General features: G+C 35.2%; 1 protein-coding gene across 2 annotated transcripts in view; it reads left to right on the top strand.

Moving 5' to 3' along the window:
• Positions 1 to 26,537, top strand: part of CPNE8 (copine 8) — a 229,608-nt gene extending 203,071 nt beyond the window's left edge. For both annotated transcript variants that reach the window (XM_081247806.1, XM_081247807.1), the window contains exons 12-15: positions 11,002 to 11,104; positions 12,635 to 12,692; positions 17,578 to 17,651; positions 24,713 to 26,537. In XM_081247806.1, the coding sequence (XP_081103932.1) occupies positions 11,002 to 11,104; positions 12,635 to 12,692; positions 17,578 to 17,651; positions 24,713 to 24,901 (424 nt within the window). In that variant the 3' untranslated portion in view covers positions 24,902 to 26,537. The remainder of the gene's footprint in view (positions 1 to 11,001; positions 11,105 to 12,634; positions 12,693 to 17,577; positions 17,652 to 24,712) is intronic.
• The last annotated feature ends 348 nt before the right edge of the window (positions 26,538 to 26,885 follow it).

Here is a 26,885-nt window from a genome sequence, read left to right as displayed (position 1 = left end):
AAACACACACACACACACAGAGAGAGAGAGAGAGAGAAAGGGACACATGGAAATGGGGCTAATGGATATGTTTATTACCTTGATTGTTTTTATGGTAAAATGAGTATATACATATGTTGAAACACAGCAATTTGCTTATATTAATTATGTGCAGTTTTTTGTATACCAATTATACCTCAATAAAGCTGCGGGGAAAAAGACATAGTAATAACAACTGAGACTTTCTCCAGAGGTAACAAGAAGTGTTGAAAGAGAAATAAAAAGTAAATGCCCCCAGGTGGAAGACTCACTTCTCTCCTCACTCGCACAATGGAGCAGTGCCTTGCCCCAGAGGCCGTCGAAGAAGCTGAAGGCTTACTTGCATCAAAGTGGGCTTCTAGAGCTGAACCTGGGGCCCCAATCTGACTCTGCCAAGATGGTGGAGAAGTAGGAGGACATGGAGTTCATCTCTCCTCACAAATACATCAAGAATGCATCTAAAAATGGAACAATTCTCACAGAGCACCACATGAACACTAGCAGAGGACCTCAGACACCTAAAAGGACAAGAAAGATCCCCATGTAACTGGGTAGGATGAAAGAAGAGAAGAGGAAGAGGAGAGGAAGTGGAAAGGGACCTGCAGCCCTGGGCAGGGAGCTGAAGGAGAGGAGAGGTTCCTGCATCCAGGGAAGCCCCCTCACTGGTGTGGAGATCAATTGGGACAGAAGGGAAGCTTTGGGGGCTATCGGAGGAAAGTGCAGCAACCAGTCTGTGACAAGCAGGACACAGTGAGACCTACACAGATAGTCTGTGCCACAGCCCTGCATGCCTCAGCCTGAGAAGTGCATCCACCAGTGCAGAAGGGGGCTGGGTACTGGAACTTGTGATTTGGAGAGCAAATCTGGGGAGAATAGTGCTGTTGGCTGCAAGGAGACAGCCTGAGGGGATGGGAGTGAGGAAATCCACAACTGGGAATGCTTGTAGAGGAAACCCAGACCACAATATAAGTGAAATGCCATTGTTGAATGACACAAAAAGGGTGGGGCTACCATTGCATCCTCTCTCCCCACATGCCAGCCCCTGCCTCCCCAGACACTAGGAAGGGCTCCTGCCAGGGTTGACTCTCTTGCACTGTTGACCACCAGCTCCCCAGCATACCCTGTTCCCACCAGGGCCAGCTCTATCATACCCAATGCCACCAGTTGGCTTTCTCACTCCTGTGGCTGCCAGCTCCCCTGCATGACCCATTCCTACATGGGCTCCTACAACCCCATCTGCTGCCTCCTCTGCACCCCCTCTTCATGGGTGGACTCATGTGCTCCGGGCAGCCTCAGAAGCAGATGCCTGTGGGTGGCCCACACAAATAGGTGGGGCTGAAACCATGGCTAAGCCCCAGGAGCCATGCAATTAAGGAAGAAAATCTGAAATCTCTCCTCGCAGCTGTGCAAACTGTCAATTGACACCCCCGCAACTGGCTTTGTAAACTCAGTGCCTACAGAACATCTGAATGGACAACAAGTGCTCCCACAGCAAAGACAAGTCTAGCTTTAGCAGCTGTAGACTTTGTGGGGACAGACATGCCAGGGTTGTGCCAGGCTAGAGTCTGAGTTGACCACAGGGGTTCCAGACCCATGATTACTGCAATCCTGGGACCTGACTTTAGTGGACCTATGCTGATGGCCTGGTGAAAACATCTGAAAGACACCAGGGCCAATTGTGGGCATACCCACAGTTAAGGAAAGGCTGAGAGCAGTGCCAACAATAGTGTAATCTGAGAACTTGCACAATGGGTGAAAAGTGACATGACAGAGCACACCCACAGGTGAATAACTCCAGAGGAGGAATACTCAGTGGCTTTCCTCCCAGTGGGAGTGATCTAATCCTGCCTACCTCACACTGCAGATCAGAAACACAGCTAAGAAACAGATCTTGGGGCCTCTACTCCAACAACTATAGCACAAACCCCACCTCTAACAGGGCAGTGACAACCACAGAGCAAAGGGGAGGCCCCACTCAATATCCAGTGCAGGCTCTGGTCACCACAACATCAGTCACATCTCCTATCAATGGGAGTTGATACATACACTGAGGGAAAAGGTGGCAGTCTTCTATACTAAAAACAATGCTTGCACCAAAAAAATATTAAACCTGCACAGGCTACACAGGGATGTTCCCACATAAAAATAACCCTCCCAAGACAGTCTGAGGGTCTTGAAATGAGAGGAAGAACCCCCAGAGCATTCAGACTTGAAGGCCAGTGGGGCTTGAGTGCAAGAGCTCTACAGGGCTGGGGGTAACAGAGACTCCAATCTTGAGGGTGTACAAAGGTCTCACCTGTGCTGGGGCCCAGCACAAAGTACCTCCATAGGAACCTGGGTTACCCCTACTTAGGGGTGTTGGAGGGTATCCTGGGGTGCAAAGCGTTGACTATAGCTCACTATGAGGGCAAGGACACTGGTAGCAGAAGCCCCAGGGAATATTGATCAGAGTGAGCTCTCCCAGAGGCCAAAATTTCAACACCAAGACACAACCCCTCCCAACAACCTGCAAGCTCCAGTGCTGGAAAGCCTCAGGACAAACAACCAACAGGATAGGAGCCCAGCCTCATCCAACAGACCACAGGCTACTTAAAGTGGTACTGAGCTCACATCCACCTCAAAACACACCCTTTGACATGGTCCCAGCTCCACCAAAGGGCAGACACCAGTCCATCCCATCAAGAAGCCTGCAAAAGGCCCTGGACCAACCTCACCCACCAGGAGGCACACACCAGAAGCAAGAGGAACTATTATCCTGCAGCCTGTGGAAAGGAGACCACAAACCCAGTAAGTTAGATGAAATGAGATGACAGAGAAATTGGTGCAAATGAAGGAAAAAGATAGAAACCCACAAGAACAACTGAATGAAGAGGAGATAGGCAATCTACCTGAAAAATAATTAATAGTAATGATAGTAAAGATTATGCAAGATCACAGAAAAAGAATGGAGGCACAGATCAAGATAATGCAAGAAATGTTTAAGAAGGAGTGTGATTTAAAAGACAAACAGAGATGAACAATACAGTAACTGAAATACACTAGAAAGAATCAATATAAGAATAAATGTAGGAGAACAACAAATAAGAGAGCTGGAAGACAGAGTGATGGAAATCACTGCCACAGAACGGAATAAAGAAAAAAGAATGTATAAACAACAAGGTCCTAATGTATAGCACAGGGAACTATACTCAATGTCCTGTGATAAACCATAATAGAAAAGAATATAAAAAAAGAATATATATATGTGTATAACTGAGTCACCTTGCTGTACAGCAGAGATTGGCACAACATTGTAAATCAAATATACTTCAATCTAAAAAAATTTTTTTAAGAAACAAAGAATGAAATGAGGACAGTGTCAGACACTTCTGGGACAATATTAAACATGCCAACATTCACATTATAGGGGTTCCAGAAGGAGAAAAGAAAGAGAAAGTGCCTGAGAAAATATTTGAAGATATTATGGCTGAAAAATTCCCTAACATGAGAAACACTTACTCAAGTCCAGGAAGCATAGAGAGTCCCAGAGAGGATGAACCCAAGGACGAACATGCTGAGACACATATTAATCAAAGTAACAAAAATTAAAGACAAAGAAAAAATATTAAAAACAACAAGGGAAAAGCAACAAATAACATACAAGGGAATCCCCATGAGGTTATCAACAGATTTTTCAGCAGAAATTCTGCAGGCCAGAAAGGCACTCCTGTATATTGTGTAAAGCACAATATACTTCAAGTGATGAAAAGGAAAAACCTATAACCAAGAATGCTCTACACAAAAAGTCTCTCATTTAGACTTTTAAAATATATTTATTGGAGTATAATTGCTTTACAATAGTGTGTTAGTTTCTGCTTTATAACAAAGTGAATCAGTTATACATATACATATGTTGCCACATCTCTTCCCTCTTGCATCTCCCTCCCTCCCACCTTCCCTATCCCACCCCTCCAGGTGGCCACAAACCACCGAGCTGATTTGATGGAGAAATCAAAAGCTTTACAGACAGGCAAAAGCTAAGAGAATTCAGTACCACCAAACCAGCTTTACAACAAATGCTAAATGAACTTCTCTAGGTGGGAAAGACACCAGCATCTTAAAACAACCTTGTACCTATACAGATTGCTATATCAAAACTTCATGGGAACAGTAAACTAAAAAACTACAAGAGATACACACACAAAAAAGAAAAATCATCCCAAACACAACACTAAAGATGGCCATAAAACCACAAGAGAAGAGAACAAAAGAGGAAGAGAGGAAAAAAGACCTATAAAAACAAATCTGAAACAAGTAAGAAAATGGCAATAAGAACATACATATGATAAATACCTTAAATGTAAATGGATTAAATGCTCTAATCAAAAGACATAGATTGGATGAATAGATATACAAACAAGACCCATATTATGCTGTCTACAAGAGACCCACTTCAGGCCTAGGGACACATAAAGACTGAAAGTGAGAGGATGGAAAAAGATTTTCCATGAAAATAGAAATCAAAGCTGGAGTAGCAATACTCATATCAGACAAAATAAACTTTAAAATACTGTTACAAGAGACAAGGAAGGACACTACATAATGATCAAGGGATCAATCCAAGAAGAAGATATAGCAATTATAAATATATATGCACCCAACATAGGAGCACCTCAATATATAGGGCAAATGCTAACATCCATAAAAGGGGAAATCAACAGTAACACAATAATAGTGGGAGACTTTAACACCCCACTTACACCAATGGACAGATTATCCAGACAGAAAATTAATAAGGAAACAAGCCTTAAGTGACACATTAGACCAGATAGACTTAATTGATATCTATATGACATTCCATCCAAAAGCAGCAGAATATACTTTCTTTTCAAGTGCACATGGAACATTCTCCAAGAAAGATCACACCTTGGGCCACAAATCAAGCCTTAGTAAATTTAAAAAATCGGAACCATAAAATATTTTTCTGACCACAACGCTATGAGAGTAGAAATCAACTACAGGGAAAAAAAGGTAAAAAAAACACAAACACATGGAGGCTAAACAATATGTTACTAAACAACCAGTGGATCACTGAAGAAATCAAAGAGGAAATAAAAAAATACCTACGGAAAATTGATGATGAAAACATGATGATACAAAATGTATGGCACTTGGCAAAAGCAGTTCTTGGACATTTATAGCAATACAATCTTACCTCAGGAAACAAGAAAACTCTCAAATTAACAACCTATCCTTACACATAAAGCAACAAGAGAAAGAGAAATGAACAAAACCTATAGTAGAAGAAAAGAAATTCTAAAGAACAGAAATAAATAGAGATGGAGAAAACAATAGCAAAGATAAATGAAACTAAAAGCTGGTTCTTTGAGAAGATAAACTAAATTGAGAAAACTTTAGCCAGACGCATCAAGAAAAAGGGAGAGGACTCAAATCAATAAAATTAGAAATGAAAAAGGAGAAGTTGAAATGGACACCACAGAAATACAAAAAATCATAAGAAACTACTACAAGCAACTCTATGCAAATAAAATGGACAACCTAGGAGAAATGGATGAATTCTTAGAAATACACAACCTGCCAAGACTGAATCAGGAAGAAGTAGAAAATATAAACACACCAATCACAAATATGGAAATTGAAATTGTGCTTTAAAAACTTCCAACAAACAGAAGTCTAGGACCAGATGGCTTCACAGGCGAATTCTGTCACACATTTAGAAAAGAGTTAACACCTATCCTGAAACTATTCTTAAAAATTGCAGAGTAAGGAACACTCACAGGCTCATTATACATGGCCACCATCAACCTGATACAAAACCAAAGGTATCACAAAAAAAGAAAATTACAGGCCCAATTATCACTGATGAACATAGACCCAAAAATCCTCAACAAATTACTAGCAAGCCAAATCAAACAACACATTAAAAGAGTCATGCACTATGATTAGGGGGGATTTATCCAGAGGTGCAAAGATTCTTCAATAAACACAAATAATGTGATACACCACATTAACAAACTGAAGAATAACATTCATATGATCATCTCAGTAGATGCAGAAAAAGCTTTCAGCAAAATTTAACACCCATTTATAATGAAAACACTCCAGAAAGTGGGAATAGAGGGAACCAAACTCAAGATAATTAAATCCATATATGACAATCCCACAGCAAACATTATTCTCAATGGTAAAAGACTGAAAGCATTTCCTCTAAGATAAGGAACAAGATAAGGTTGTCCATCTTTCCACTTTTATTCAACATGGTTTAGGAGGTCCTAGCCAAGGCAACCAGAGAAGAAAAAGAAATACAAGAAATCTAAATTGGAAAAGAAGAAGTAAAACCATCACTGTTTGCAGATGACATGATACTATACATAGAAAATCCTAAAGATGCTACCAGAACACTACTAGAGCTTATCAATGAGTGTGGTAAATTTACAGGATACAAAATTAATACACAGAAATCTCTTGCATTCCTATACACTAACAATTAATGATTATCAAGAAAAATTAAGGAAACAATCCCATTTATCATCCCATCAAAAATAATAAAATATCTGGGAATAAACCTAAGGAGGCAAAAGACCTGTACTCAGAAAACTATAAGATACTGATGAAAGAAATCAAAGATCATACAAACAGATGGAGAAATATACCATGTTCTTGGATTGGAAGAATCAATATTGTCAACATGACTATACTACCCAAGGCAGTCTACAGATTTATTGCAATCCCTGCCAAATTACCAATAGCATTTTTCACAGAATTAGAACAAAAATTTTACAATTTGTATGGAAACACAAAATACCCCAAATTGCCAAAGCAATCTTGAGAAGGAAAAACAGAGCTGGAAGAATCAGGCTCCCTGACTTCAGACTATACTACAAAGCTACAGTAATCAAAACAGTGTGGTTCTGCCACAAAACAAATATAAATCAGTGGAACAGGATAGAAAGTCCAGGGGTAAACCCACGTACCTATGGTCACCTAATCTGTGACAAAGGAGGCAAGAATATACAATGGAGAAAGACAGTCTCTTTGGTAAGTGGTGCTGGGAAAACTGGACAGCTACATTTAAACCAATGAAATTAGAATATTCTCTAACACCATACAGAAAAAGAAACTCAAGATGGATTAAAGACCTAAATGTAAGACCAGATACTATAATTCTTAGAGGAAAACATATGTAGAACACACTTTGAAATAAATCGCAGCAAGATCTTTTTTGACCCACCTCCTAGGGTAATGAAAAGAAAAAACAAACAAACAAATGATGGGCTTCCCTGGTAGCACAGTGTTTGAGAATCTGCCTGCTAATGCAGGGGACACAGGTTCGAGCCCTGGTCTGGGAGGATCCCACATGCTGCGGAGCAACTAGGCCCGTGAGCCACAACTACTGAGCCTGCACGTCTGGAGCCTGTGCTCCACAACAAGAGAGGCTGTGATAGTGAGAGACCTGTACACCACGATGAAGAGTGGCCCCCGCTTGCCACAACTAGAGAAAGCCCTCACACAGAAACGAAGACCCAACACAGCAAAAATAAATAAATTAGTTAATTAATAAAATAAATAAATAAATAAATAATAAACAAATGAGACCTAATTAAACTTAAAAGCTTTTGCACAGCAAAGGAAACCATAACCAAAATGAAAAGACAGCCCACAGATAGGGAGAAAATATCTTATGGAAAAACCCGAATGAACATTTTGGCCAGCACAACATTTGAAAATGAAATGACTGACCAGGGATTAATCTCCAAAATATATAAACAGCTCATGCAGCTCAATATCAGAAAACAAACAACCCAATAAAAAATGGACACAAAATCTAAAAAGACATTTCTGTAAAGAAGACATACAGATGGCCAAAAAGCACATGAAAAGATGCTCAACATCACTAATTATTAGAGAAATGCAAATCAGACTACAATGAGGTATCACCTGACACCATTCAGAATGGCCGTCATCCAAAAAAATCTACAAACAATAAATGCTGGAGAAGGTGTGGAGAAATGGGAACTCTCCTACATTGTTGATGAGAATGTAAATTGGTACAGCCATTATGGAGAACACTACAGAGATTCCTTAAAAAACAAAAAATAGAGTTACCATATGATCCAGCAATCCCACTCCTGGGCATATATCCCAAGAAAACCATAATTCAAAAAGATACATGCAACACAATGTTTATTGCAGCACTATTTACAATAACCAGGACATGGAAGCAACCTAAATGTCCGTCAATGGAAGAATGGAGAAAGAAGATGTGGAATATATATACAACATATATACAAATACTCAGCCATAAAAATGAATGATATAATGCCATTGGCAGCAACATGCATGGATCTACAGATTGTCATTCTGAATGAAGTAAGTCAGGCAGAGAAAAACACATATCATATGATATTTCTTATATGTTGCATCTAAAAAAATAGTACAAATTGACTTATTTACAAAGCAGAAATAGAGTCACAGATGTAGAAAATAAACTTACGGTTACCAAGGAGGAAAGGTGAGGGAGAGGTAAAATTGTGAGATTGAGATTGACACATATACACTACTATATATAAAATATATAACTAATAAAAATCTACTGTAGGGACTTCCCTGGTAGCACAGTGGTTAAGAATCCACCTGCCAGTGCAGGGGACACGGGTTTGAACCCTGGTCTGGGAAGATCCGACATGCTGCGGAACAGCTAAGCCCATGCACCACAGCTACTGAGCCTGCGCTCTAGAGCCCACGAGCCACAACTACTGAGCCTGAGTGCCACAACTACTGAAGTCCACACGCCTAGAGCCCATGCTCTGCAACAAGAGAAGGCCGCACACCACAATGAAGAGTAGCCCCTGCTCACTGCAACTAGAGAAAAGCCCAAGCGCAGCAACAAAGACCCAAGGCAGCCAAAAATAAAAATTAATTAATTAATTAAAAAAAAAAGAACCAACTGTATAGCACAGGGAACTCGACACAATAGTGTGTAATGGCCTACATGGGAAAAGAATCTAAAAATGAATGGATATATATATATATATATATATATATATATATATATATAATTTTATATATATATATATATAATTGATTCACTTTGCTGTACAGCAGAAACTAACACAGCATTGTAAATCAACTCTACTCCTATAAAAATTAATTTTAAAAAAGTAAACATCCCCCCCAGAAAAAAGATCAGTTAAGCCACTTGAAGTGATATTCATAAGATTGCATAAGGCTCAACTTTCCATCTTCTCACCATTTTCAACACATAATTTGGCATGAAAAGCATAAAAGCCATAGAGTTGTACTCATAGAAGTTTTTCCCAATATTTATAACCTCCTGTTAATCACATGAAATATAATCCTTATGTTTTTGAAGCATAGCAGTAAAAAATGCTTTTTAAAAATAATGGGTATTTAAAAATTAAAAAATGAATTCCTGAGGGAGATTATCCTACTTCTTTTCTTAAGAAAGAAAATTTAAGCATAAAATAGGAGAGTAAGTTCATACCTGCTTTGGATTTTTTCATTGCTGTGTTACCATCAAATTAATACAAATTCCTTAGTGTCGAAGATCAATTGTTCAACATTGTGAGAGCATTTTTGACTATATGTTGTAGAAGAGTTCAATGCTATTTTTAACTGGCTCCTCAGTATATGAACATATCACTTGCTGTATTCTCTTCATCAATCTATAAAATTACCAATCATTTTATTAACAGCATAAGCAATTATTAGTTTCTCTTGTCTATGGCAAAGTTGTGAATATTTTCTTGTTCATATAGTTATAAATTCTGCTTTACAAGAAATAAGTTTTCCCCTGTCATATTATGCTATTGGTTTTTCCCCAAACTATTCAAAATTTATTATTTAGAGTCCATCAGGTACTGAAAGATTTTCATTGGTAATCAATAGAAGTTTCTTGAAACCAATTTTTCTGTGATTTACTTGATGATTTTTTAGGAAAGTAGACCAAAGTCTTCTTGTTAACTATTTATCTCCTACAAGCACTACAGTGCTTGCTCATTACTAGATATGACTGGCATACTAGTTGTGTACTAAAAATCATAAAAGTCATTCTATTGAGAATATAATCTAGATACCCATAATAGTAGAACACAATGGAAAAAAAGAGACAAAATATAGTCCTAAAATTCTCCTCTAAATGTCTGAGTATTATTTGGTGAGAATTCTGCACTAGAATACAAAAAACAAGTACTAGAATATGTTCTTATTACATACCTAATTTTTGTCTTTGTTTGCTATAATTCTCCTTCCCATCTTTCACCAATTTAACACGTATTAAGAATTGGAACTATAGCTATGTCAAAAAGTGTTTCTTCTGTTGCATTTTTTTATTAAGGTGAAATTCACATGACATAAAACCAACCATTTTAAAGTTTACAGTTCAGTGACATTCAGCATATTCACAATGTTGGGCAATCATCACTGCTATCTAGTTCCAAAACAAAAATCATAATCACTTATATAATCTACCATATATAAAATCTACCAGTTATATAACTGTATAAATATTTACTACCATATGTGAAATTTCTTTATTAAGAATACAAAGTTGCATTATCTTGATTTTAAAGATGAGAAAATAAAGTTCAGATAGCTTATGTAATGTTATACTGAAGATCATACACATAATATGTTGCTTAGCCAGGATGTCTATTTCCAAAAGCTGTAGCCATTCCTCTGTGCTCACATACCATCGAGCTCACCTTTTATTAGTGAATGAATTTCTAAGGCAGCCAGGCATTTCTTTGTGCCAACATGCAGTAATGTTGCTGTTATTCTAGTGTGCTATTTCAGAAAAAAATGCATATTTGAGTGTTTTCATATATAGGCTCCTAAGATATGTTTAAATATTTTCTTGAGATTAAAATGTTTGTTGGCTATTCCAAATTATATTTAGCAACTATCATGTCGAGAGGAAATGTTTTATTTTGTGGTATTCTTTACCTTTTCTTTGCCTTTCAGATATGCTTCTTCTGTGAAGGATGGCTCCCAGTATTTTGTGCTACTGATTGTGACAGATGGTGTTATCTCAGATATGGCTCAAACTAAGGAGTCCATAGTTAATGTAAGTAGGAGTCATTCAGCCTTGGGCTGGCTAACTGAATGCATGGTGCTACTTAGGTTGACTAACTAGAGTCTACTTAGTTGACTTAAGAGTGAAACAAAATGCCCATGCCTTTGCAGCCAATTGCATTATCCAGAAAACTCACACACATTTGTAGCATTCATCCATAAGGACCAAACTAAGAGGTGTGAATAATTGGGTTGTAACAAAATTATTTCCAAAAAATTAAAATAAAATAATAGCATCACCTTCATGTGCATGACTGTGTTTATCTTGATTAGTTTGTTGTGCTTGTATATAGTTTGTACAATTTATACAGAATATTTCTTTAACATTTACATTTACAGTAATAGTTGCAGGAGAACTGTGCTAATTTCTATATTTATAGAACTGGATAAGGGCTAACATTGATTCAAAATCCATTTTTCTCATTATTCCTAATTATGTGTTATATTTATGATTCATTGTCTTCTTTATTACACTATAATTTATAACATCTATATTTACTAGACTACAACCTCTAAAATTATATCTATTTTTACTTACTTTTCTATACTCAGGTTTAGCAATGTTTGACACAAAATAGACATTAGTAAAAATGGGCTGTGTGAAAGAATTGTTTATCATACTTCATAATTATTAATAGCATAGGGAAAATATAATTAGCTGTTTGTGTGAGAGAAAAATAGTTACATGTGGGGAAAAAATCAAATGTTTATAGACATACACTTAGCAAAACCAAACTCAAAAAGGAAGAGAGGTAAAATCTTGCACATTTACTTGTTTGTTTATTTGGTTTTGACTAGACACACTGGGTTGGATTTGTCTTGATTTCCTTTATGTTCTGATCAGTGGCATTAGCATCCTCTTTAAAATATGGACTTAGTAATTTAGGTTTAAACTAACAGAACATGCACTGAGGAACAGTTATTCATAATTCAGTGAACTTCACAGCTGAAGATGTGGTTGCTATGCTGTTCCACCTATCTGTTGGTGGATCTTATATTCTTACCATAAAATTATTTTATCATACTAATAATAACTTTCTATAATTATCATTTGTATTCACTCATTTACTATGAAAATTGCTTTCCTAACCATAGCTATAAATGAAATAGAGTACTACTTTTTCACAAATATGGTACCTTTTTTTCCCTTTTAGCAACTGAAAGATTTTTGAGTGGAGAGAGAACATGGAAAAAGAGACCAAAGATACCCAGAATAAGCTTAGGAATATTTTGTCTGAGAATAGCAAGTGAAATCAGATGCTCAGTACTTTTAAAAAAAGAATTATCCAAGACTGGTCATTCCTGAAGAACATCCCAGTGAATTATCATATGTACAGAGTTCAGAAAGGATAAGAGTGGAATCAAGTATATTATTCTGTGTTAATTTTAAATATGTTCAAAACTATTTTAATGAACATCTGTGAAAAATATCAAAACTCAGGATATTTTTTTCTTCTTAATTCTTAGTTGTTTTCTCAATTCAGTTTCTTAATTGTGAATTAACTGTGTGTTCTCTTTGAAGGCTTCAAAACTTCCAATGTCAATAATTATAGTAGGTGTTGGGCCAGCAGAATTTGATGGTGAGTAATAAAATTTCAATAGTATTCCTTGGGAGTTTATTTAATCTGACTCATTATGCACTTAGGTTTCTATCACTCTTTTTTTTTTGCATATAAGGATGTGAGTGTGCATATGGATTTGTATACAGTGTCCATGTACATATAGACATAAATATAAATATTACATGATTGAGTCTATTAAGGTGAGTAAATTAAAAGGATGTCTTCTGAGTAGGACATTATCTCTCTAGTATAGGATAATTCAACATATAGCTTTCTGGGGTTTTGTTTGTTTGTTTTTTTGTTTTGTTTTGTTTTGTTTTGGTACACAGGCCTCTCACTGCTGTGGCCTCTCCTGTTGCGGAGCACAGGCTCCGGATGTGCAGGCTCAGCGGCCATGGCTCACAGGCCCAGCCACTCTGTGGCATGTGGGATCTTCCCGGACTGGGGCACGAACCCCTGTCCCCTGCATCGGCAGGCGGACTCTCAACCACTGCACCACCAGGGAAGCGTGCTTTCTGTTTTATTAGAGATGGCGTGTACCTCAAAATATTTCTTAAGACCGAGTGATAAATTGAGTTTTTCTTCCCAAGGCAAAATACACTCTGGATTCCCTAAAAACTTTTAAGAATGAGCACTAAATTAATAAACCACTAGGTTGTATAATAGAAATATTAACACAAGCATAATAATGGATTTTCAGACCTTGGCTACTTGATAGACATTATCTTTAATATTTAAGTTCTGTCATATGAAAGAGCAAAGTAAAATGAAAATGGAATTGACCATCTGAAATTTAATGAGACTTTATATGATTATGCTAAATTCACTTACTGGGTAGTTTTCTGTTTGGGCTCAAGCCATCTTCAAATGCCAATTAGTGTGACGGGTGTTTGTGTGACTACTGATCTGGGTAAACTTCTCTAAGGATAGCCTATTCCTCGTCACCTGATGAATTCCTTTAAGAGAACTCTATGCTAGACATCAACTGCATAACCACAGAACATTCACCTGGTTCAGGTCTTTTTACATTAATGATGACAGTATTTAGCTTGGAACTTTAGAAATGAGAATAATTTTAGAATATTTGGAACAACTTTTGGTATGCTACAGGTTAATTTAGGCACATAGGTGGCTAATTGTCGTATGATCATCACTAGGATGATTCTTGTTTAACCACCAGTGCCTCCTCCATAAGAATAGTATAGATCTCTCAGTCTCAGGTAAAACAACACAAGCAGTTATATTGCTGATCCTGGAAATTCTTTCCTTTGATTCCATGCTTGGCTGGTCACAATTTGCATCATTATAATCTTCCAGTTTCTGAAGCAGAAGTCATTTTAGCTCCTGCTAATATTTTCTGTTTCTCTGAATATTTACATCTGTTTACATTGTCCATCAGGCATGAATCTGAGATACCACTCTGGAGTCAGGAAAGCTAAGACACATCTTTCTTGTTAACACTTTGTGTACTTGATCATCTGTATTGAGCAGTGATAGACTGTGGCTCACAAACTTCACTGATTGCTAGGTTAAAATAACTCAAGATTTCTTCTTTAGTTACTAATTTGCTTTTGCATCTCAAGTATGCACTTCTCGTTGGGTACATTCCAGGTCTCCCAGACTCCTATGGAAGGCCGTTGTTAGGTGTAAGCCCTGTCACTTGTTCCCCAACAGCTCCCACACATAATGTGTAAATAGAGAGCCACTGACCTTCCTATGTATATTTCTGGTCATAAATTTCTATTCAAAGCAGTAGGCACAGGTATTTGGGTACTACCTTCTTACAACTGCCACACCTATTTATTTTCCTCAAAATTTTGTTCCCAGTGAATTATTTATCAGGGTTTTGAGGTATGAAAATTCATCATTTCCCTCTCTGACTTCTTGAATTAATGAAAAAAAAAAACATGCAGGAGTCACTCAGAGATCAGAATATGTTTTATTAATAGTAGTGTAGAATTGGAGAATTTGGGTTGCCCCGTGCACAGAATTAGACTTCTTGCTACTTTTCCCCAAAGATTAAATGACTTCACCTTTATCTCCAGGCCTTCTCTGTACAGGGGCAGATCCTTGCCTATTAAGCATACCACAGGGAGAAATTGTCTTCAACTTGAGGATAGCCTACTCCAAAGAGAGAGATTCAAGATCATTCCATCTCCCAATCTTAGTTATCTTGTGAATCAGTCCTCTTTTCCTGAGGAAAAGTAGCAAAGATTATCGACAAAGAGGGAAGTTGCCGTCGCATAGAATTCCCTCTGGGAATTACAGTGAAACTTTCCTCTGGCAAACCTGTGAACAGGGAATTAGGGTCCTGAAACACCTGATTTCTGCTTTCACCCTGCTGGAAGAAAATTTCTGACTTATATTCAAGTTGCTGCTATCCTATCAGAAGAGCGTTTTTCTAGGCACTTCCAAATCTATGATAAGTAAGTTTAAATAGCACACATAAATTGACATAAAGACTGAAATAAAACTTGCAGATTTTATCAGTTAACCACATAAATCCAACATCTACACGTAACTTAACCAGGAGGTTTGCATAGGCAAGAAATGCCACATTTTGCCATTCATTCTTTGAAGGTAGAGGAAATATAAATAAACTACTAGATTCATGAGTATTTAAAAGTCGTTTCTTTATTTCAATGAGAACAATTTAAAACTTTCTGTATAATTTCTCAAAGCAGGATTTCTTTATCCTTAAAAGGCAAAAACGCAAATTAAAGTAGCATCTGATTAACTACTTTGATACAAGTTAGGAAAGGGAGAGAACTATAAGGGATTCTAACATGATTTTGTCTCCCAAAGCTAGAAAGAAATACAGGTCTGTATCTTATACAGCTTTTTTCCAGAGACGGGTACTGATGGGGAACCTCTGCTTACAATTTCAGGCTCCTTGAGGACTAGATGATCTGAAAAACTGAAGGGTGAACATTTCCCTTCCACCACTTATATGACATTTCTTTTCTCCTTGTTCTCAAAAATGTAGCCTCCAATTCTGCTACCCGTAGCTTTTTAACTCAAAGGACATACTGAAAAGTGGGAGATATTTTATAGGATCTCATTCTAATACACTATTGCCTGAATAACTGTCACTTTCTTTAATTGAAATAAAACACTTACAAAGGCCAATGGAGATTGTAGAGGATTGTAGAAGGTGAGGCCCAGATTATCATTTAATTTTGGCTCCCATTTTAGAGTGAGTATAGGGTAATTTTTAGGAGTTATTAGCAAATTAGATAATAAAGGAGAAGATTCTCCAATTGCTGGCATGTCACAATCAATGTACATTTATGTCTCAAAGTAATTTGAAAATTTTGAAAACAAACTTAGACCAAAAAAAAGGAATTAACTATTGAAAATATCTAGGTATATTGAATTTTCCTATTTAAATCCCTAATAAGTAGGAGAGAAAAAAAATAGTTCTATTGTATTTTGAATGTTAATTACCTTATTATTGGTAATTTACATGTTACTAAATTATGACATATATTATATATCTAAGGACATTATTGGATGATGGCTCACTAACAGTTATGTGTACTGGCAATGTTTCAGTCCAGACACTGATTCCTGAACATGTGTAGAAAAGTAAAACTTAAAACCTGTTTTAAAAAAAGACAAGCTTATAGATATAGAGAACAGATTGGTGGTTGCCAGAGGCTTGCCAGCATTGGAGGTGGGTGAAATGGGTGAAGGAAGTCAAAAGGTACAAATTTCCAGTTTTAAAATAAGTATGTCACATGAATGTAATGTACAGTGTGGTTAGTATATTTAATACTGTATTGCATATATGAAGGTTGCTAAGAGAATAGATCTTAAAAGTTCTCATCAGAAGAAAAAAAATTTTAATTATGTATGGTCAACTAGACTCATTGTGGTGATCATTTCACAATATATACAAGTAGCAAATCATTATGTTATATAGCTAAAAATAATATAATGTTATTTGTCAATTATACCTCAATCAAAAAAAATAAAATAGGAAAAAAGATTAAAATGTCTTTAACCCAAATGCATTATCCAAGCACTGAAGAAAATAGTGAAAAGGTGAGGATTGTATTCTAGTATTTTTAGAAGGCGACAAAGCAAGCATAATTGCAAGTGGCTCTCTGGAGTCTGGTGAATATCATGTGCATACAAAATGGATTATTAGTACGAGAATATACTTTAAATACAAATTAGCATTCCTCATGTAATTAGTTATTTAGAGAATTCTCACTGAAACATTAAACTCTGGAAAATGTTCTTAATTGCAGCGTAACATTATTGTATACCAGCTGTCCCGTTATATCACAGCATTCCCAAATACCAGTTGATCTATGTAATGTTGAAATTATTTTTAATCAACAAAAAAATCATACTTCAGAAATTTCATGCTTTATCCAATCACTATAAGAGCAGAGAAAATGCCTTTTTGTTTATAAATCTATTCATAAAAAGATTACAGAAAATATGATTATATAGCTTTGTGTAGTTTCAAAGAGAATAAAGTTCAAATTGTTATTGGAAGTTCTATAATTATTAGTGCCTAGTTTCTTAAATTAGAAAGAAAAAATTAAAATTGAATGAATTAGTATCACTTGCTGAATCAGTCATGTAAGCATGTAATCCAGAGTTAAGGACCTATAGAATTGGGAGATGTACCTAAAGACTTCTACACTGCATACGCTCTCCTCATCTTTCAAAGGGTCACATGAGGTCTTAGCATGCTTTCTCCACTTGTAAAATTTGCACTCAGTTAAGTTTTGTGGAAGAAATCACCGAAGAGATGAAAGGATCAACAAGCTTTTTGCCTTTGACATAGGACATATTGCTACTTCGTATCTTGATTTCATTATTGCCAACATTTGTTATAGTATTTAGCTAAAATGCACTGAATAAATTATCCTTTTTTATTTTCAAGCAATGGTTGAATTGGATGGAGATGATGTAAGAGTTTCCTCCAGAGGAAAATATGCTGAAAGGGACATTGTGCAGGTAAGAAATTTAATGAAAATTATTTATTTTGTTCATTGTGAAGAGCCCATGTCAGCTCTGATTTGTAATTGAAGAGTTTAAATTGAAATCAAGAGTCTCAGGTTCTGTTTAATTTAGGCAGTTGATTCTCTATAAAATGCATGTTAAGTAATGGCCTAGAATAAGCAGCAAATTATTTTCACCCGTTCTTCATGTTCACCATATATAAAATAGAATTGTTAATAAGTGTCTTTTCCTACTTTATTATTACCAGAAAATATCATTGAGATCTTTAGTAAAATTAAAAGCTAGAAACATAACAGGCTTTTAATGATGCTATCTATTTATTACTTAGACCTCAATAAAGATAAAATTTTAAGACAGCTGATACATATTCAGTGTAAGTGAACAGTAGAAACAAACCAAAAATGTAGATTTTGTTCTATTTCCCCCATAGGTTATGGTTAGAAAAGTGGAAAAATAGATCTTATAATTATATATAAATATTAAAATTATATAAAATATATAAATAATAATATTAATATAATACAAGGTAACATAATATGTATAATACTATAATGAAATATAACATAATAATAGATTATATATCTCTATATATAGATATATAGACATATATATGATTCATGATTCTATTAGAATCAAGAAAAATACTTAACTAAAGCCTACTATTCTAGGAGTGAATAGAAAGAAAAAAAGCAGTTAAATTTTATAATTGAAACAAAGGAGTTAAATCAACAAAATTTCTGCATACTTTAGAGTCTTCATATCTTTTAGGATGTCAGAAGCAAAAAAAGACTGTGAAGGGAAGACTAAATGTAAAGGAAAGTTCTCAGTACAATTTGAGCACTTAAAGGAGCAAACAATGGAATTCAATATTATCTCCTAAATAACAACCTATATATTCACCCATAATACAGTCATTAAGATAATCTAATTTGAAATCCAAGAGAATTTGGTTCAAATCCTGGATTGTCCACTGTGATAACTTGGATAAGCTTTCTAAATTTCAGTGTTCTGGCATTGTTTAAAGATTTTATCAGATAATATATATAAAATACATTACATTACTGAAATAGAACTCAGTAAAATACAACAAAAAATATTTAAAAATTAGAGAGGGAGAATAATGTAAAATAATCTGTAAATATAAAGATTAATCTTGACAAAGATAAAAAAGCATTCTTCATTTGTCAGCAAAATTAAGTTTTAAAATAGAAACATCTGTATAACAGTTTTTTAAGAAGATAATTAAATATGATTTAAACCTAATGTTTAAATATTAACATTAAAATGTTAACATTTTAACCTAATGTTCTTGGTAGCGTAAAGAGCACACACACACACATGAATAATTTGTTTAAAAGCAGCTGAGAAAGGGAACATGGTGATGTGGTCATCTATTTAAGAATCCCATGATGTTTTGTTTTTTATAAGTAGACACACGATTATTCACCTTATGCTGATTAGCATAATTATAAGTCCAAGTAATTACACTTTTTCTAAAAATCTCTTCATAATGTCCAGTTCACAGTAACCAAAAAATCAAATTACTGCATGGAAGTATGAATTTGAAGTCCTTTAAAATGTATTATGTTGCTGTTGGAATGCATTTTTACAAAGTTAAAGGAGACAGCTTCATATCTCATAGTATGATTTAAATGATGCTAAAGGGAAACTGGTATTACTCTCTCCTTTAGAAGGTAGTTAAGATTGCTCACATCATTAAGATTTACTTTAAGAGGATTAACATGTTATGTTAGTGACAACCAACAGTTGTTGGTTATTTTATTTATAAAACAAAAATTTCCATGATCATGAAAGTACTTCATCTCTAATTGCATATGCTACATTGGACAGAATAGTGAGATAGGACTCAAATCTATGATCTTGAACAAGTCAGTAAATCTCCCTTGAGCTTTTCTTTCATTACCTCCAGACTCCATTCTTTTATCTTTGCTCTTTCCATGATGTAGTGAGTCTCAGAGGAAGTAACAGACATGAAAATACTTTGTTACTTATCAGTATAAGATACATAAACACACACACACACACACACACACACACACACACACACACACACACACACATATATATATATATATATATATATATTTCCTCTCATTGAAAGTCAAAATCTTGAGACTGGTCTATCACCATAAAGTGACACTGAGATCACCAAAGATTTTGAAGACACCTGAGGATATAGCTAAACACTCAAGGGATTCTACCATATAAAGTTGAAGTGAAAGAGTCATGAGATCTCACAGATACTGAACAGGAAACTAAAATCTTCCCAGAGAATTAGTAGACTCCTGAATGACAGTGACACCTTGACTTACATGTCTATATTTAGTTAAGGATATCTGATGCACCCTTTTCTAATTTCATGGAAAAGTTCTTAAATGGTGATTGGTCTATTAAAAATAGTTCCCACTGGGCTTCCCTGTGGCGCAGTGGTTGAGAGTCCGCCTGCCGATGCAGGGGACACGGGTTCGTGCCCCAGTCTGGGAAGATCCCACATGCTGCAGAGCGGCTAGGCCCGTGAGCCATAGCCGCTGAGCCTGCGTGTCCGGAGCCTGTGCTCCGCAACGGGAGAGGCCACAACAGTGAAAGGCCCACGTACCGCAAAAAAAAAAAAAAAAGTTCCCAGGGTAAACATTTATATATCACATTGTATTCAAGAATTAGCATATTTTCTCTCACCTTGAATAAAATGTTAAAACATTCCACCATTACAGGTTTCCTGGTCCTACCATTCACTAAAACATTTTTAAATGATTTATTTTTAAGAATAGAAATATTCTTGAATATGTATAATATTGGGGTTGCAAGGGCACACCAAGAATAATATTGTCAATCTTCCTACCACCAGGAAATATCTAAGCCATCATAATCAATGTTATAAACACTGCTGGCTAAAATAATATCAGAAAATAAGGTGTATTTAGGCTCTCTTACCTTTTTGCTTTGTAAGAAACTGAATGAGATATTATACTAAATCACTTAGCAGAAGGCCCCTCACCTACAACTTGCACAATAAATGCATTAATATTAGTTTCAGTTATTATTATTAGTTAGTATGTTGGCATAGTACAGTGGGAAGGCATTTTTATGTCACTGTTTCATAGTAGCTGTACCTTGACATATGACACTGTAGTCAGTCTTATATATGATTATGTTCATTGCCTCAAGATTCACTCTCATATGAATATAATATAAACAGTATGCAGGAAGAGATTCTATGGTTGTTATTCTAAAACTTAAATGGATTATTTTCTTAGATCAATATATGTAAAGGCTTTCCATTTGTTTGTTTGCTTGCTTGTGCTGTGGATTGGCCATTGTATATAATGCAATATCATTTCTCCTGGCTGCATTCAGCTGCTGTCCAGCCTATCATTTCCTTAAAAATTATATTTAAATCATATCTTTCATTAAAAGGAGAATAATTATCTTGAAGGCTTAGACTTGAAAATCACTAATGGAGCTCTGCAAAGTGGGAACAATCAAATAAAATTGAGCAGAACCACAACTAAAAGCTCATTTGCCCAAACTGATTCAAACTTTCTTCACAAATAGGCAAAGCTAGCTGTTAGAGCAACCACATAGAACATTTTCCTTGTACAGGATAGATGCTAAAAGAAAGATGTAGCGTGTCAAGGAAATGGTATATTTCAACTGAACAGAATGCATTTATTTGTATTCTTCATATGAATGGGATAAATTAGTGCAAAGTAAAAATGATTTGTTCCTCTAACCTGAACAGTTTAAGGGTCCAAGTTAATTTGTGGTAATAGTCAGTGATCAACATACATTCACAAATGTGTGAGTGTTATTTTGAACAGGAGGTCCCCAGGTACAGTGATCAGAAATGAGTGATTAAAAGGGACAATAAACAGAGGGGTCTGAGAAGTTGAGTGGAAAATTGTTACTGTAGAAGGATATCAGCAATAGTCCAACAAGAAAGAGAATATATTTTTGTCATCAAAAGTGTAAGGTTTAACATTAATAAGAGGTAAAGGAAAGAGAGTTGCTTGTCATTTTCATCTCTCACTTAGGGAAGTACCTCATGACTTGACTGAAGAGATGAATATTCCTTTGGGAAAGGATTAGATAATTTAGGTTAGTGAGTAGAAGATTCTCAACATCTTTTTCTCTGCTCCCAACACACATGTGGAATAAGAGGTGCTCCTGTTGATAATATCACTTGCTATAACAGTTACTCTTAACCCAGGGGCAAGGTCCCTTAATACTCAAGGGATGTATCAGAATCTGTGCCCGCATTTAGCAAACGTAAGTTAAATGAGATATATTCTTCCCTCCTTGGCTGAAAACTAAGAGTTCTTTCTTATCCATTGTTTATGAACATGTTTTAAGGATGAGTAGAAGTGTATATATTATGAGAACAGTGATTATGAATCTTAGTTTTGACATTCCAGAGTGTCATAACATTCTTAAAAATGAATTTGTATTTACTTCAATAAAAAATTTAGCACATCCTATAGCACTTGCTGGAAAGGTGAAAAATCAGGTGTTTTAAAATAACAAAAAGGTCAGGAATTACAGTTTTAGATTATAATACTGGTACCTAAGTTTGAAAGAGATAAAAAATTGATAAAAATATTTAAAGTTTGATATGAATGTAAACAAAAGACTAGAAAGAAAAGTCTCATATTTATATTGCATATATAAATTTATAAATTAATGAATAGTAATAATAATGACTATCATACTATACATATTATGAGTTGAACACTATTTTATGCACGTATGTGTTGACTTATTTAATATAGCAACCTAATGAAGTAGGCATTATTATTATTATCCTCATTCTATAGAAGAGGAAACTGAGTCAGAGTAGAATATAACTTGTCCAAGACCACACAGCTAATAAGCAGCAGAACCAGCATCTGAACCTGGGAAGTCTAATTCCAGAGTTTGTGAGAATAGGGAGTAAAAAGATAATTGAATTTAATTACCATGGTCTAAGAGAAGAGTAAAGACCAAAATAAAAGTAAATATAAGAGCAAAGTTGAGGTAAAGGAAAAACACAGCAGGTATAATATCCCCCTTCCCTAGAGAAGTATCAACTATCTGCTAGAGTGTCACCATTTCCCTGAAATGTAGGTATTAGTTATAGATTCTTCAAAAACTGATCTAAGAAATAGTTTAAGGGATAATTATGTATATGTATAGCTGATTCACTTTGTTATAAAGCAGAAACTAACACACCATTGTAAAGCAATTATACTCCAATAAAGATGTTAAAAGTAAATAAAATTTTAAAAAGGTAATTATGTATATACTAACCATATCATTACTAATTTTTTAAAATACTATGCCTTTTAAAATAAGAGTGAAATAAGCTATAGCTGAAATTAGAGATCTTTTTCTTATTAATCCCTCACTATGTTGATTCTTATTTTCTTACCTTTCTAATTATAGTTTCAGAGAGAAAAATAAACCTAACTTTGTTTGCACCTCTTTGTCAGGTCTTGTCCAAGTCAGATGATATAACTTCACAAATGTTCATATACTCCTATTTCTCTTCTCAGCTGAAGATTATATTTACTCTGTTAGTTTTTCTTACCCTTACTTAGCTACCTTTAAGGTAAGAGAAATATTTGTCACCTTTCTATCACACTTTTCTAAAAGTTGTACTGAGTTTTCCACCTGGTATCAAGACACGGTAAAATTATGGTCATATGGGTATGCTTCTGTCTATAAGGTGCCTTATTTTAAAAAGAAAGGAGTACTTTTCTGCTCTTTCTTAAAAGAGACTGCTTTCACTGCATAAATGGTATTACATTTGCTATTTGATTCCTTAACATTTTAACCTGCTTTATCTGTCGCAACCTGAGTGGTTTAAAGTCTGCTTCCTAATAAAAGTTAATTTTCTGAAGGCACATCTTGAGTAACTGCTTAAATCAAAAGTAAATTTTTCAAAATAAATTTAAAACAGTTACATTACAGTATGAGATGAGAGTGTGAACACTCTCTGTTTCTCTGGAGGAAAAAATGATTTAATATAAACTTTAAAATATTATATTTGAAAATTGTTCAACCTCCTGAAATGTCTTCGCTGTGCCTTTTCTCCAAAACCTAAAATTACTGTGTCCCCAAACTATCACAACATTAACAGTTACAATCATTCCCAGTTGCTTTCAAGAATCATGATGTCTGTAAGGAGAAATTGAACTAATGCCCACAAGCAGCACAGTGTTTATTAAGTAACCATTATAAATGAGAATGGAATCAGGCAATATATTGCCAGAGTATTCAGTGATAAGTATTCTCACATGATTGTTTATATAAAGATAGAACAATCATTTTTATGTAATGTAAAAATAAGAATATTGATATTTGATGATATTTCAATGAAAAGTATACCAAAATCTTACACTGAGGGTTTTTGGTTGTTTATGTTTTGCCTTTCCAAATAACAGATATAAAAAACAAACATTTGGGGCTAGATTCAATGTACTGAATATTTTGGGTACCTACTAATGTGAACTGTGTAAATTTTATATTCATTGCCCATGTGATTTGATGGTCTAGTAAAATAATTAAAAATACTTTACATGTGTTTAGGACTCTTTAACAATATACATTATTTTTAACTCTGATTTGAGTAATACTTCTACATTGAAAGCTGAATTAAGCATGCATTAATTCCATTTGACAAGAAACTGAGCCCTGAAGAGGATAATGCTCCATCCACCTAAGTGTCGAACTCAAAACTGCAGAATACATGTAGCAACAAGATGGGTGTATCAGGACCCGGAGACAAGAGTTATTGTGGGGAAAAACATAGATAAAGATTACATCCCTTATTAGATAAAGTATATATTAGAAAGTTGTGGTCACTGTTAGAGCTATTTGTAATAAATCAAATATATTTAAAATGCATAGTTATTATCATGCATCTCACCATTACTCCAGGCTTCTCTGATTCTCCTACAACCAAATGTTTACATATGTTGGTTTTTGTGTCTATTTTTTAATTTATTTAAATAGCTTGCTAAGGTCTGTTAAATAACTTTCTTTCACCTCTGATTTAGTTTGTGCCATTCAGGGATTATATTGACAGAAGCGGAAACCACATACTCAGCATGGCTAGATTAGCTAAAGATGTCCTAGCGGAGATCCCAGAGCAGTTTCTCTCCTACATGAGGGCCAGAGGAATCAAGCCATCGCCTGCACCTCCCCCGTACACCCCACCTACGCATGTGTTACATACTCAAATATGACTGTGCTCCGAAATGCTAATGTAACTACACTTCAGTTAGAACTGCTGAGTCCATGCTTTTCTCCTGGTGCTCTATAAGGAACTAGGGAATGAGATACTTTTCTCAGTTTGGTTTCAGCAGTATTGGTTTGTATGCTTTCTTGGATCCAAAATTTATTATCTTCCTAAACCAAAACTGTAAACTACGGTTGTTGCATGAGCAACAGAATAATTGTTTAAATGCTTGAAACAAAATATGGATGTCTTCTCTGAATCTTTAAATGTTTTCTGGACAGAAACAGCTAATTTCCAATGTACTGTTGGGAAAAAGCACAACCTGTGTTTTTAACTCAAATATTGTCCTTGACTGCTAGGTATATAGGAAAGCAGTCTCTCTATATCAATGTTTACATGTTACTACTTTTTAAATTCCAATACTTTTATAACTGTTCTTAAGAATACAAGTTTTGAATATTGAATCCTTTGCCTTCTAAATTGCAATAGCTATAATCACAAGAGCAATATCTCTTTGAATGACTGTCTGGAGAAATGCAATTGCAAGCAAGGGAAGGTGAAGATACTTTCATATTTCTCAGTAAGTGAATTGTCTTATGAAGCTGCATCTGCTTAGTAATCAGTTCCTCTGTGCCATTTGCCAAGTATGGGAGTTTACACTTAGCAGATATGTATTCTGAAAGAACATGCATTTTTCATGAAGTTTAGATTCTAAATTTAGGCTGCAATTTGTTTATGTTTTGTAATGCTAAGTAGAAATAATAAAAAGTCAAACATCGTGAACTGTAAATGCACAGAAAATACTTTGTGTAAAAAGTAGCATCTTTATATTACAATACCATGTAGAAAGACTAAAATCCAGAATATTTGACTGTGAACCATGTAGCAGATGTTTTAAACTTTCTATTTCATTGTACCTTGTCTAGATATTTTAAGTCAGAGGGATACTGGCTCTCTTGGTTTGAATTCCTTTCCAAGTTGCCACGCAGGGTGCACAGGCTGGAAGTTTTTTGCGAAATTCCCATTTAAATGTACACTACCATGTGACTTAGTACACAACACATTTGTGAAATAACCCACTCCTATATACTGACTGATCTGCCTATCCACGATTAATTGTAAAGAGTTTTTGCATGTACAGTTTTTATGAGAATTGCAGTTTTGTGACAAGAATGACAGTTGTGTCTAAATTAAAACATATCTTTAGAACAAATGGCCTTAAATTCTCACAGAATTCCTGGAAATGATTGTTAATTACCATTAAGTAATAGAAAAGTGAATTTGTTATTTTCTTTTGTGTCAACAATGCTTTATAATATTTTCCTTACTTATATCTCATTTACTACTTGGTTTATTTCTACTGTATGTTGTTCTCTTTGTCCCACGTTGACTTAGGGTGACTTTTATAAGCATGAAATTATTTTATGGAAAACAAAAATATATACATTCACATATCTAACAGAATCGATGTTATATAATTATGTACTCCTAAATTGTCCATTTTTGGAGTATATATTAAAATCTTTTAAAGATTAACTACTTGCTCTGTAAACTTTATGTATAAATGACATGGAATCTGATGATTTCCTTTATTGGTCACAAATATTTATGTCAGTATAGTTTATTAGCCTACAATTGTATTATTTGCCTTCATTCATCAGTTCTAAAGAATGAAAATAAATAAGATCAATATTCTTTCCTTCTTATCAAACATGTTATTTTTATTTGAATTGATCAGAAAAAAATGAAAGATGTACACTTCTTTATTTAAATAATAGTGTGCCCAAACCTAGTGGGGGCAAATGGTTAAGAAACAGTCCCGGGCTTCCCTGGTGGCACAGTGGTTGAGAATCCGCCTGCCAATGCAGGGGACACGGGTTCAAGCCCTGGTCTGGGAAGATCCCACATGCCATGGAGCAACTGGGCCCGTGAGCCACAACTACTGAGCCTGCACATCTGGAGCCTATCCTCCACAACAAGAGAGGCCACGA

The sequence above is a fragment of the Mesoplodon bidens genome, assembly GCF_964165515.1.
Source record: "Mesoplodon bidens genome assembly, chromosome: 11".
In the NCBI taxonomy this organism is placed as follows: Eukaryota; Metazoa; Chordata; class Mammalia; order Artiodactyla; family Ziphiidae; genus Mesoplodon; species Mesoplodon bidens.
This window is presented reverse-complemented; position numbering and strand designations above follow the sequence as displayed.